The 15,199-nt window shown below is 38.5% G+C and overlaps 1 protein-coding gene across 2 annotated transcripts in view; it reads right to left on the bottom strand.

Moving 5' to 3' along the window:
- The window catches only part of LOC117422477 (disabled homolog 2-interacting protein-like), a 241,465-nt gene that overhangs the window by 201,993 nt on the left and 24,273 nt on the right, over positions 1-15,199 (bottom strand). For both annotated transcript variants that reach the window (XM_058986894.1, XM_058986893.1), the window contains exons 2-3: positions 13,588-13,709; positions 7,312-7,438 (exon numbers count right to left, since the gene is read on the bottom strand). In XM_058986894.1, the coding sequence (XP_058842877.1) occupies positions 7,312-7,438; positions 13,588-13,709 (249 nt within the window). The remainder of the gene's footprint in view (positions 1-7,311; positions 7,439-13,587; positions 13,710-15,199) is intronic.

The following is a 15,199-nucleotide window of genomic DNA, read 5'->3' as shown; positions in this document are numbered from 1 at the left end:
ACATGCTCAATTGGATTGCAATCTGGGGATTGTAGTGGAAGATGCTTGAAGTCTCCTCAAATCATTCACGCACAATTCTGTCACAGTGGGAGGGTGCATCATTGTCTTGACAGTAGCCATCCAGTGCAGCACAGCTGAATGGACTTGATTCGCAGACAATTCTTATGTAAACTACAGCATTCATTCAGCATCCCAGAGTAATCAAGGGCCCCAGGGTAGACCAGGAGAACATGCCCCACACCAGGGCCATGTCAAACACAGTCAGGGAGGCAGGCCCTAATAAAGTGACCAGGCAGTCTATATTTCGTTTTCGATTTTCGATTGCTTCTTATCTCACCATTTTTTTTCACCAAGCAGCAACAAAGTCAAACACATTGCTTTGTATATATAAAAGTCTGTTTTAAAAAAAAAGGTACCTGGCTAATATATGGAGTTATTTCATTTGAAGTTACCAGAGTATTTTTTGTAGTGGTTGTTACAGTCAATTTGAATGTGTGGTGGTATAGAAGAATCAGAATACATTTCAAGCAGGTCTTTATGACTATAGTCTGGTAAGTCTCCTCTTGTTACGGGCAGCTATTATTACAGTAGGTACTATAAATGATTGTGTTAACAATGAATAGTGGTTTTCCACTGCAGTTCTAAAATATTAAAATATCCCTCAACACACTAATGCACTTTCCATACGTCCCTTTTGAGACTCTACAGAAAAAAAAGAATAATAATCCTTGGCATTGACCTACAACAAAGCACGGTTCTGAAAAGAAGAAAACCCAAGCCTGCAATTAATAACAAACTGGAAAACCCATTACATGTACTGAACATAATCACATTGTAGAATTGTTCCCAGTAGAACGGTCTATATGTGCAGCTATGGACAAAGGTTTTGCATCACCCTATACAATTAAGAAATGTTGCTTCATAAAGTCGAATGAAACCTGCTGAATATAACATCCTGTTAACATATTAGATATTATTGCTTAACTCTTTTATGCAGTGTGGAGTAGTGGTTAGGGCTCTGGACTCTTGACCGGAGGGTTGTGGGTTCAATCCCAGGTGGGGGACACTGCTGCTGTACTCTTGAGCAAGGTACTTTACCTTGATTGCTCCAGTAAAAACCCAACTGTATAAATGGGCAATTGTATGTAAAAAATAATGCGTAAAAAATAATGCGTAAAAAATAATGCGTAAAAAATAATGTAATTGTATGTAAAAATAATGTGATATCTTGTAACAATTGTAAGTCGCCCTGGATAAGGGCAACTGCTAAGAAATAAATTATATATATATAGTTTATTACAATTGCATGGAAACTAGGGAATATTAAACTCAGTGCAGATTCCTGACGATGTTTAATAAAAAAAATACTTGGTCATTTTAATGAATAACACATTACAGCTGTATTGTCTGCTCAGTTTGGCGCAGTTTTCAATGTTTTTATAAAACAAAGTGAAGGAAATCAAACCCTTTCGAGCAGACAATGTCTAAACACGCTGCAAATCCTGCCACAAATGAAAACGTCAACTTCAAGCTGCACCTGGGAAAACCCTAAATCGCTCTCTCCACCGCTGACCATCTTTCACTGCCTGGAAGAAAGCCAGCGTGAAGCCTAATGCACTAACGTGTTCACTGTCATCAGAGGCACATCCAAGTTATAGGAATGTGAACTCAGCCAAATAAATGTGGAGGGTTTTGGATTGCACACAGTGGGTAGTCGTATGATTGAAAGCTTCTTTCCTACAGAGGGGTAAATCATAAAAGTCTATCTGTTATCGTACAGTACTGTAGGTAACAAGATTTTCCCATGCAATGAGGATCTTTTGATTGCAGTTAGACCCTTGGGGTGAATCTGACATTCAGCACAGGCAGTGATTGGGTACCAAGAAGAAACAAGAACAACTTAGAGGCTTGAGTTGGTTTCTAGTTTGTTGGGGGTTTACTTTCAGAAACGTATATTTAGAAAAATACGAAACCATATTTCACATGAGCTGTGCTGTATACCAGCATCCTGACCAAGCAGTCTGGTACCAGTCCGGTATAAAATAGTTTAGCACTGGTATTATTTAAATCAAGGTCAGTTTGTTTTAAATTCACCTTGATTGAACAGTAAATACAAATCCAATTATAATGCAAAGTCCAGGAAAGTGTACACTAATCTGTGTATAACAGTCAGACCAACCAGGAATGTCACTTCACAAAAACCACTCAAATGTTTTATTTAGACTGAATGGAAGAGTTGGGTTAAACATTTCCAGAGAGTGCATTATGAAGAATCCTGCAGCAGTTGTTCTCTGTTTGCATAATACTGCCACAGAGGTCTGGTATGATTTCTCTTTGCGTTTAACATCCTCTTGTGGATTTCTGGACTGTATAATCTTTTATGCCTCTTCCTGACCAGGAGGTTCAGAACTGATAGTTTATCTAGCCTGTCAACTGCTACTTTGGATAGAGCACAATGTACTAAAGAGATGTTTTGCAAAGCTGTCATTTCTCAAGCATGATAACTTATTTCACTTTGTGAAGCAGAAGTTTTACCGAAACCAAGCCAAACTGAACTATCAGGAGTCTTTGCCTATCAGGAGTCTTTCCTTTCAAGAAGAATCAAAACCACCTATGAAATAACAACATCAGGATATTGAGGGTTTCAAATTAAATTAAATTAAATAAATAAATATACGTTCAGGGTTTTAATAAGGGTCACTAGAAGGACTCACCAAACATAGTTTATTTATTTTTTTGTATGTAGTTTTTCTAGCTTAATAGTTGTTCTGAAGCTGTTAAGATGCTCCAACAAGCCATTCTGAGAACGTAAATCACACTGGCTTCTGCCCTTTAAAGTGCAATCCTTCACTCCTAGAACTTAATAGAAAATGTCACAAAGAAACAAATAAAAACCTAAAAACAAGTGAACCAGCCATTAGCACAAGGGTCAGCAGCTGCCCCAGCAGAGGTCTAAGATTCATGACTGGTCCTGTAATATTAATGATGTCAGAGGTTCAAACATTTTTCTTTCATCGTGTGTGTTTGCGGCAGAAGGCATACAGTCATCGGGTTCCCTTTTTAAATCAGTTATGAGCTTTGACTTGATGTTCACGCCTGTGTAAATGGAATGAAGTCAAGTCAAAAAAGAACGGTTTGGAGGCGAACTGATGAAAAAACAATACAATCAAGAAATGAGTCTGACACTAAAACAGTCGGACAACATTCGCAAATATGCCACAACTAATCTAAGCACTGATCATGTATAAGGTTTGTCCAATGAAAAAAGACATTTAAAAATGTTTTACCCTGAAAACACACACAATAAATCGGTTATGTTGATCCATTAATTACAAAATTCAATTTTGTATTCTTAATATACTTCATATAACTCTAGTAAATAGTGTAGTACGGTTTTCTGGATTGTACAGTGTATTTTTTATTAATAGATTTAAAATAATTTCAGGTTTTTTCAGTTTTTTTCACGCAAGCATGGCTGTTTGTTAATTCGTCGACCGTCATGCATTTTGTCTCGCTCAACCCGGGTCACAGCGTGTCGACCCACATCCTGAGGCGGGTCAATGGGACCTGGGTTAACCCAGGTAAGATCCAGGTACGTGGTTTCACACTACGCAGGATTGTGACCCGGGTAATGAGAACCCAGGTAGGAGTGTCAATGTAAAAGGGGCTTTAGATGCTCAAACCCAACTCTACTGCTAACACTGTTTCAAATATTAAACACCTGTGTCATAGCATCTATTAGTGAAAGCTAAGTACTTACCAAGTCAATGACGAGATCTATCACCGACACCCAAAATAATAAATATTGATTATGTTACCATCTCTGCAAAAGCAAATGTGAACTGGTAGGGCTCCAATACCAGATAATATATACAAATCAGAAAGAAAGGCCCCAGCATCCATACCCATCACTGGATGAGTTAACTAAACAACTACCATCTACCAGAAGCAAAGCTGCAGCAAATATTACATTGGGACGGAGACAGCTGAAGATATCATGTGACCTTTTGCAATGCCCCTGCTGCCAACTACAGGGTGTGATGAATGCACTAGCAGATTCTACGTGCCACATAGTGTCGTTATCTACAAGCATGTCATGCACATTTGGAGCCCAAATGTGCAGCGAGTAAGCAACACCAAACACCAGAGGAAAATGCCACCTCCGTTCACACAATGTACGCGTTCAATTTCCCTTGAGCTCAGAGACAGAGTAGGGCTGAAATATAAAGCATGTCCCTTTCCTCCCCTGTGCTGGTGTGTTGCCTGCTGCTGTGCTCATCTGTATAACGAAGCACAGTTTCTGCTCTTTCAATCGTATTTCACTGTGTGTGTTTTTTAGGATTTGTTTCCCTCATTTCTATTCTAGTCTTCTACATGTACACAGCCTGCTGTATATATCCCCAGATTCAGAAGCTGTACATTTGGTTTTACAAGAGTGTCAAAAGTAACAAGCCCAAATGTTTTGGTGGTTGAGCAGACAAGGTTAGTTACCATTGCATTAGATGACTGCTTTGGAAGCAAGCCATGTACATTATCTGGTTGGTAAGTAGCCTCTTTGAAATAAACTAAACTGTGCTTATTTAACCACTGTAGTTCTGAGTTTCCAACCATGCCTCCCAGGTACCAGTTTTAGTTTCTGAGTATCTCAACAGTATTTAAAAGTCCCAGGACTGGCTTCTCACTTATAAAGCTGTGCTTGGTCTGGCCCCTTGCTAAATGAGCTGCTCTCTCCATACACAGTACATCCTCAGGTTCACTCTGGTTTTCGTGATATTGCTGTACTCTCTGTTGCAATGCTCCCAGCCAACTCCCTGCCCGTCTCCATCAGTGGACGTTTTTAAATCTAGACTAAAAGTCTTACTTTTTCAATGACTTTTGTTAAGCTGGGATTTATCAATTACATTAGCTCACAAACTCACAGTTTCCAGTTTCCTTTAGGGAGCATTTACAACTCGTTGTTGGCATGTCACTCCAAATAAGTACAAGTGGTTAAAGTGATGTGTATACAACCCTTCTTAAATATGCTAAACCTATTTTAAAAACCATATGGAGTTCTACACTTTTAAATTGTATGAGCAAATATGTGCAGCTGCATTGTCGACTGTCAAATTTGTCACATATCTATAACACCTGTCCCGAAAAGTAAACTCATGAGAGCAAAAGCTTTTAAAAGCACTTCAGCTTCAACATATTGCTTTTTACCGTGGTCTGACAAACTGCCAAGTGTTTCCTCACCATCTGTTTCAGTGTTTGGTAAAGCATGCTGTGCTAATGAAGGGAGAAAGTACAGTATGAGGAAAACTTGGAAAATTAAAAAAGGCCAAGTCATCAATTATACCACCTCACACAACGATGAACCAGCAGCAACACGTTCATACTGTGAGCTACCTGCACCCGTCATACATTAGTTTAGTGACTTAGAACCAGCGTTAGCTGTAAATTGAACAATGCACTAAACACAAAGGCTGATGCAGCATTCTCACTAAATACAGCAGCACTGGTCCATGAATTTGAGTTTGCACCGAGTCTCTAATGGAGCGAATTTGCTGACTTCAACTCAGTGCTTTAGGTCTAACACACAACTTATTGTGCGGAATGGAAGAGGGTTGGATTAAATGTACCCCTCAAAACCAGTTTCAGACATGCTCGCTGGGCAACGGCCCCTGTGCTTTTCTTGGGCTGTTTCAGTCTTAATAATTAAAAAAAGAAAATCTAAACTTCTTCAATAGAGAATTAGGCAGAACGATGCATTGTACAGACACATATAGACAGACACATGTATATCGGTGGATTACATCCCTATTCTACAGCCCCAGTAGAATGGTATGTGAGCAGGAGCAGCTGTTTCTTTATTACAGAAACTGGATACCTGTGTGCTTACACAACTCCTAGCATTACACTATAGATTATCTTCCCCTTGTGCTGTGGCCACAGGATGAAAACCACGTAGTAAATATGTTTATGATGGGCTAGGGTACATAAAAATATAATGCGTTTTTTAATAAATGTGACACGTATAGGTGCAGGTGCCATTAAGAACTGTTGTCATTAGCAGAGACACACATGCAATACAGCTCTATATAAGACACACGGTACTCTCTTCATCAAATGAAGATCACGTGGTAGCTCTGAATGCTAGCTGACTGTACTGCACTTATTGTGTAGGTTTGGAAAGACAATGTCGCCCCCTGCTGGAGAATTAAAGATATGGCATGTGAAATAAAATGTTTCAAATTGTCCACTTAACAATATTGAAATTTAAAAAAAAAAAAAAACATTATTCTTTCACGTATGTCTTCTGCAGCAATGATCTCCGTGTATTCTAAAGTATAACGGCTATACTACCCACTATCTAATGTAATCTAACAGTTATCGTTTGGACATAGCATTAACTGTGCCAATATGACCCAGTGATACAATCATTAATAGTAAGCAAAAAATAATACAGATTGTTATCACCCAAATGCTGCTCCTGAAAATGCAAAGGCTTGTAGCAGCATATTATTACACACACATGGCTCTTAATATACACCCTACTGTACAGCACACCATGAAAAGAATATATCATTGCATATGCATCATAAAACTAAAAGCGTTAGTTCATCAGTCAAGTTGAGGTCATGTTGAATCTTACATTATAGACACTGCAAGGGGCCAATTATACCACCTTATTCAGCACTGTTTGATGTTACCAGTAAAGTTCATTGACTATGGTACATACTGAACTGGAGAAGTGACTTCTGTAATGTAAAGCAACATGGAAACGTTAAAATAAACCCAAATCACAGTCCTGATCAAAACCTACCAGTTCCAGTACTTTCACAGACAACTGCATGCTATGCAACTGCGTAAACTTTCAAACTAAAAATCCATGAATGGGGACATAAATTGAATCTGTAAATGAATGCACAGTTGTGGCTTTCTTTTTCTGTAAGTATTTAGCACGACAGGTTGTTTCAAGAAATGTGATTTCCAAGTCAAACTATTTCAACTATTACCTGAGCAAGAATTGAAAGCTCTCAGTTGTCGGAGAAAATTAGGACACAATTTGGTTTCAGTTTAACCAATCTGTTTCAAACACATAAAACACTGGAAAACACTGGAATGACATGCCTTGGAGGGTGTGCTCTATTAAAATAACAGCAGTGACCATTCATGTCAAAAGAAGTATAGAGCAGATCACAGTATATAGTATATAGTTAGGAGTCACTCACTTAGCTGCATTGTTCAGTTGATGCATAGAAAACCAGGAAAGCCCTCTTAGCCTCAGGAGCTGTGAAAGGGAAGCGGAGGTCTTCTGTCAAGACTCACCTTGCTCCAGTGCTAGATCCGCCTGATATTCTGGAAACTGGCTGTCCGCTGGAACGCTGATCGTCCGACGCAGTAACCTCGCTTTGCATGACTCAGCTCGTCTCTCCTGCAGCAGCAGGGGATGGATCTACGAAAGGGACACCACAAGAAAAAAAAAACATGAAGATATGATAGAGAAAACCCTGTTTTTCCAACTCCGTTGTACCCCTCCCAACCCCACCCCCCAGGCTCCAAGCTCCAGGCTCCAGGCTCCAGGCTTTTTTTTCAGCCTGTAATGCATTTTAATTAGAGATAGGTCCTTGCACATGATGTATGAGCCTGGAATGCAGCTCAATAGCACCAGGGTTATGTAATCCGTTAACTAAGTGGAATGTACTGTTTCTTTGCACTTCATATCTGTGCCCCAGATAAACCTAATGAATGAAACAAGACAATGCACTAAAAGGGCGATAAGAGAGATAGCACAATGCCTAATAAGGGCTTTCTTTTTGTCTCCTTGCATGCAAACGACAGATACAGACAGACTTGTAGAAAAACGACTGCAATTAAACTCTTGCTTTTGCACAAATCAGTACCGTAATTGCATATTGGACACTGTATATCATTGTCATGGAGTACATTGATGTTGCTACAGAGTATAGCAAAATACTGCTTTTGTACATCAATGCCACTCAATAAAAATACATGAAGGACCACATGCATTCAGTAACTAGAGAATTGATGGGGGCCACGGAAGAATACTGTAAACCGTTTGAAATTTAAATGTCTAAACATTTGTGATGACCCAGTTATTTTTCACTATTGAAAATAGGCTTACAGTATGCGCTAGCTGGGGCAGTCTTAATTGGTACTGATAAAACTGACAGGCAGTAGACAGCTTAAAATGAATGATGCCTTGGAAAACTGGGGGAATGGCAAATATAAAATGTACCTGGAGTAAGCAAGGGGTATCACCTTGGGTCCCTAAGTGCCACATGTGGCCTTTGGGACATATTATGAGGACCACGTCACATGGCTATGACAAATACTTGGAGAACTGAGCACATGTACTGTACTGTACTAAGACAAGATTTCACTGCTGTTATCAGGCCCCCCCATCTCCTATATTGTCATGGTCTGTGCCTGATCTAATTGCAATACTGGAACCCATCTGCTTTGAATAATTCAATCACAAACATTCATTAGCACTTATTCATATAAATGAGTCCTTTCAGCATCCGTGAATGTGTTAGCATTGGCTAGAACAGCAGCCGTCTGTCACGTTAAATAAAACAAAAAGAAGCTAAATCTCAAGAAGGATTTCTGTAGAGGATTGTGGGGGTATTGTGTGCCCGTGTCAATCGCAAAGTGGTGTGAAGGAGAGGAGGCTATTCATTATATCAAATTAACATGACATCTATACATGGTTTACATCCACATCAGCCTCCTCAACATAAAATGCTTATTATTAAAGCATTGAATATACTGAGATTGAGAATAACATTGCAGGCAAACGATTAGCATGCAAGGTGAGCCCTTATTATTATTATTTATTTCTTAGCAGACGCCCTCATCCAGGGCGACTTACAATCGTAAGCAAAAACATTTCAAGCATTACAATACAAGTAATACAATAAGAGCAAGAAATACAATAACTTTTGAAAGTTTCCCAGAGTAAAAGCATAGCAAAGCGTAATAAAGCATAGTGAAAGCATTTGTGTAGGTGCAAAATAACATGTTTAAGAGAATGCTTGTAAAGTGCCATCTACTGCAGCCATGCACATAGCAGTAATTCTTAAAGCCTATAGCCAAATGAACAATATAGAACTGGCAGTCTACACTTTATTAATTGAAGCATTCAAATGAAATGTATTGTTGCCATGTTAGAGTCAAATCAAGCCATTTTATTTGCAGTTCTGGGAATGATAAACTGCCAGTCTAAATTACTTGTAAGTATAACAAATTAAGTTAAAACAGCCCACTTGTCTTCCGGATGTAAAGCGAACGCAAAGGTTTAAATTGATAATGAAAGTGCGATATAGTCAATTTGTACGGTTCCTCGAGAACGGCTTTCTCACATTTGCAACCCAGGCTATGCGTTGAGCTTAACCCAATCAATCAAGCACAGCAGGTGAAGGTGATTTTCATTCACTCTCCATTTCGTTTGCAGAACCGCAGGGCAGATAAGGAAATGTGCATTCTGCTGGTCCCTGAATGTTTCTCCCTCTTCCCAGCTGGTTCACTCAAGGGGAGGAAAAGGAGCCCAGTTACAGTCAAGAAACAGCAATGCATCCATTACTTTTTTGCTAGTTTTTTAACTGTACCAGTTTCCTATTTTACTCTTGGATATATAATTTCCTGCACCAATTGAAAAATTGCATGTAGTATATAACAAATAAGTTAATTGCTTGCTTGTAACTTTAAATTTGTGGCAACTGCTGGTTTTTTTTTGGTTTTTTTTAGATTCTAATTTTAGACGTCCATACCTTCAAAACACTCAATCAGAATTCTTAGGTAAAACTTATAAGAAACAAAGTCAAGTACAGTAGACAAACGTTTCAGAAAGTGCCTTCGCTGTAAACGTCCAATATATAAAGCAATTACAGAACATGCAGGACAAAAACCAGTTCTATATTCCGGTGTGAATCATACAGAGTAAAGCAAAGGCATGTTTTGAGAGGGTATCCTCCCATTACTTTTTTTCCTGGGGAAAAGGTACAGTGTCCAATCTATTGTACTGTATTTTGAAACATTGATCAGCAAAAAGTAGGTCAAGACCTACTTCTGAAGCCTGTCGTTTTTAATTTGTGCACTGCAATTGTTTGCATGCAAATCTATTTGTATTCTGGAAGTTGCATTTTAATGGTCCTTAATTAGTAGAGGCAACAGGGGAAATATGAAATGACCTTTCGAGATGTTGCTGTACAGCATACAAATAACCACCACAAAAGAAAGACAATCAATGCAGGCATTTGAGTATGCTACTGTATGCAGAACAAAAATAGGTTAAAGAAAATGCAGAAAGCTGCACAAAAACTAGGAAGCATTTAAGAGTTTTAATAGAGTTTTAAATACAATTTCAAATACTGGTGCTGAACAAAAAAGGCAGTTTAAATTAGTGACAGATGTATTTAAAATAAGAAATAAGAAAATGGGGGCTGGAGAGATTTTATTTACTGCCATCACTAATGTTTGGGCCTTTTAAATCAACTGGAATAGACAGTTTAACTAGTGATGAAGTTATAAAAACACAGGGTGGTTAATTTTCTGCAGTTGTCAGCTTTTAAAAGCAACTTCATTAAAAAGTACATAGCAGTTAATACTCCGCCTGGAAACAGACTGCATCTAAAATCTAAAGGGAAATGTGTTTGGCAGTGTATGTTTTTTTTTTTTTCTTCATTTTATTTTTTGTATGAGTCAGAACCCTAGAGAAAAGCTTTAGTTAAAAAAAAAAATTCTTGACTATATTATCTGATGGTGGTGTTGCCATGTGATCAATGGCAACCTCTTCCATTTCAAAATTACTACTGCCCTGTTGTTTATGCAGCTATAGGGGAGAACAGGTTAAATTTTTTTAGCATCATCAAACTCCTGGCTCCTGATCATTTAAATAATATGCTGTATAAGGTAGCACTGAAAGCCAAGACTGGGTGCGGGGCTGATGTGAGTTTCAAGCCATGCTAGGGATGTGCAAACAGCAAGCATGCTGATAAGCAGGCATGCTGGAACTTGAAAAAGCATGAAGAGACAGAAAGCAATATCCTCAGAAAGGCAGTGCCCACATGGATATAAAATATGATGCACTGAAGAATCCTCAAGTGGAAGTGGACTGTGCAGTGCTGAATAACAGGAGTGTGGTTTAGCTGGTACTGAATAAAACACTGACCTGTCCAACAACTAGATTATCTTTCTTAAACTGATGCAAAAGAAGAGTTTAGGTAGTGACCTGTGAATGTTTAATTTGGAACTCCTCTAACCTAAACTGTGTTTGTATCCAAAAGAAAGCTGCTTATTCCTCCCGCACTAGATGATGGGACCAAGGATCAGACAAGAGAGAGCTTCTATATAGCCACAAACACCTCATTTGCAAGCTGCTGTGCCAAACAGTTTCCGATGAGTAGTGTTCAGCTTCTTCCCCCGGTTCATGTCAGACTACAACAAAACGTGTGATGGTTCTTTAAAAAAACAACTCACTTATCTCACAAGAACACAGTACAAGTTGAAAAAAAAAGCTTCAAAATTCAGCATAAAATAAGCTACTTGTTCTGCAGTGTTCATGAGCTTCTGAGTCTAAGAACACTGCCTGAAGAATTGATTAGCACTTGTTTAGTTTTTATCATTGCACACTGATGGCAATATAGGCTGATGGGTGATCATTTATGCTAATAAATGACACAACTGTAATCAGATACATTGTTCTAAGAAATCATATTCTTGAACACCTTTCACAGCCCCATACCCCCACCCCGACCCCAGCCCCCCGTCACTCTCTCTTAGCACAGCATTTCCTTTCCATTTGTTTTTAAGCCATCTCCTCTGTTCTCTCCTCCCTGCGTACTTGCAGTAGCTGTTGAGATTGATGATGGTTCTTTCACGCAGGGCGTTGCCCATCTGTAAATGTTTCAGTTCGCCATGCATTTAACGTCAAACAAAGCTGTTCAAAGGGAATTCATGTTAATGATAATGTGCTAAGCAACGTATTTGAATTTTTGTTCTCAAACATTACACTTTTTGCTGTCATCTACCAACACATATAGTAGTACAAATCTCACAAGATTTGCACCAAACTCTAGCCACATTCACAGACCCCTACTCTATTATCATTTCTCTTTTTTATCATCTTATACCCTGTGTATACATTTAGCACTGAGTAGCATTGATCTTGCAGTGTATGCCGTTCAAGGATAAAATATATAAAAATATGAATGTACAATAGACCAGTGTTTCTCAAGTTGAAATGTTTTGCAGCTGTTAGTGAGCATTCCGGGCAGCCCCCAGTATTAATACGGAGATAACTATAGAAAGAAGATAAGATTGGCAAAAAATAAAATAAAATTAAAGAAACAAAAGCCAAACTACTCACAGGGGACAATGACAAGATGGGGTGTACTCATTTGTGTACAGGGTTAAACACTTAATCTCATACAGGAATAGTGTCAGTGTGGTCATGGCAATAAAAGCTTGCAGCTCTCTCTCAAACCTGATGCAACCTGACAGCTTGATAAAACAGAAGACTCAGTGACAAAGGCAAAGAGAGACATTTCAGCTACACTGCTGAATATGCAGCTTGCAAATCAGGGATGTCATTCACTCCTATCATGACATGTTCATGAGTCAAGAGACCGGATTAGTGAGGGATTAGTGAGGTATGAAACCTCAAACACGGGGGAGGGGGGGGGTGGAGGGGGGGGGGAGTTCTGAACCTGCCCCGCAGCCTTGGGCTTGTCACCTTAATAAAGACAGGGTCAAATAAAATATAAAAGAAAGTTCCAAATAACGGCTGCAAATTCATATGAGTTCCAATAGTTTTGTAGGAAAGCCATCTTGCATTTTATTTTGTTGTTATGTTCTAATGAATTATCTAGTTGTGACAAAAATGACCTCAGATACATAATGGATTCAAATGGAACACACATATTATATTCCATTTCAATTCCTAGGATATCCCATTGAAATGTAGAGGAATTTATACATGTTACTTTAAAGGGGAGCCATAAATAGGGACTTATATTTACAATGACAAATTATAGTACGGTATGTACATTACAGGAGTTTATTTGACAAAAATGAAATTAGACAGATAGATAGATAGATAGATAGATAGATAGATAGATAGATAGATAGATATCAAATATACAGTACAACGTACTTGGTTCTACGGAGACATTCAAACTGTTTTGTGTTACAATAGGGGTATCATATTTTTGATAACCTAAAAGTGGATGTTTCTGCAACTATGTCTGGAAGCTGGGTTGAATAGCAGTGATATTAAAGATGTAACAACTGTTTGATGTGTTGGCATTAAGCCAGTATAACAGGAGTAACGCCCCTGCTGTTGTTTGTAATATGTCTGGTACTGTAGATCTCCTGGCGCAAAATACACAAGACCTCCATAATGCACATCCATTGCCGCATTCCAACAAAGATGAAAAGAAGATCTTGTTTAACAGCACACACATAACATCGCTTATGTATGTAAGGTAGCACAGTGTCCCCTGACACCACTGTTAGGCATAGACTTCCGTACTGTATACCACAAATTCAATATATACTGTATATATATATATATATACATACCTCTTCCTTGTCCAGTAAGAGCAGCTGACCGTCTGTAACAATGCAGAACTTGGGGTTCCATACTGTTGGTTCACTGAAGGGATGACCACAGGACATCCAATGTGTGGGAGGGCCCGTCATATCTAAAAAGGAATCAATCGAAAGAAAAACACAACAGAGGTCAGCCGTTTGAAAGGGACAAGCTGGGGCAACTTTCTCATCTGCATTTGAGACTATTTGATTTATTTAACCAGGATAAACCCACAGAGACCAGAGACACATTTTCAAGAGCATCCTGGCATAAGGACCAACAGCAGACAACATTAATTGCAGTTAATTCACAAAATGACATTATCATTCATTCAATGAGGGATCAGAAAAGTTACACTGATCCTACTCATTAGAATAAATGTATTCTTGGTCAGTGGTCTACAGTGACTGTAGCCAAGACATCTGGATTAGCATGTGGTTCATACCCCAGAGACTCCGGTCAAGACTGTAACTGAATGCTGAGTGGCCAAACAAACGAAGCTCTTGATACACAAGTGTACAGCTTGAACGCGAGTTCTATTTAAGTGTATTAACCTGTCACAGTGAGGCAAGGTAACCCAACAGTGGTCTTGTTTATATACAGAAACAGCCTGGTACTAAATTATGTTCATATATTTTTTAGATTACGTATTCAGAAAGAGACAGGAAATAAAAGAATGAACTATCTAGGGAAAAGAAAGTTAACTTTCTCATTGATATTTACAAAGCCTCGATGAATCAGTTTTAATACCTTTCTGAGTAAGCCCTTGCTGTAAATAGCAACACTGACAAAAACGGTGTGCAGCTGGCCCCTTATTACTCACTCTGATTCACTTTCCAATTTGAGATGAACTACAAGCTCTCTGTTTATTTTATACAAACGCAAATACCTCCATTTAACTACACGAAATGCAGCAGCCTATTGCAGTCCAGCATTTGTTTATTCTGCAACATGTTATTTTATAAATACTACATTTTATAAATAATAAAACTTAAGTAACTGTAAGTGACACACAGAAAACAGCCTCCATACAGCACCAGATTGTGATGCACTCAATAACTAAAGCATGTCCTTTGCATGTTTCATCACAAGTCCCTCAGTTGCAGAGATTTACATCCCAGTAAGGCATAATAAAGTAACTTATCATGACACAGTGTTTAATAAATGGGTGTATCTCTGCATTGCTAACAGGGCTGTGTATGGATTTATTACACTCCTGTTCTACAGCAGCAGAAGGCACTGCACCTCAAGAGTCTGAATAATGGAGCATTTATTCTCAAAATGAATGCATAAAGAAAAAATAAAACAGCATTTGCCTTCGGGAAATTAAGCTTTAGTGGTTTTATTTATTTTGACATTTACATAATTCAGCCTAATTAAAAAAAAAAAAAAAGAAATCACCTCGCGTCTGACAAATTTCATTTTATTCGCAGTGCTTACGAAGCAATGTAATTTTAATGGAAGCTGGCAGCCGGCTTAGGGATGTAAACTCTCGTGGTTGTTTTGGTAGAATTAAAACAAAGCTTTTTTTAAATTTGTGTTCATTAGGGCAAGCAGGTGATTGGTTACTGACAGGAAAGAAGGTCTGAAGGGGTGGGCACA

The sequence above is a fragment of the Acipenser ruthenus genome, chromosome 15, assembly GCF_902713425.1.
Source record: "Acipenser ruthenus chromosome 15, fAciRut3.2 maternal haplotype, whole genome shotgun sequence".
Taxonomy (NCBI): Eukaryota; Metazoa; Chordata; class Actinopteri; order Acipenseriformes; family Acipenseridae; genus Acipenser; species Acipenser ruthenus.
This window is presented reverse-complemented; position numbering and strand designations above follow the sequence as displayed.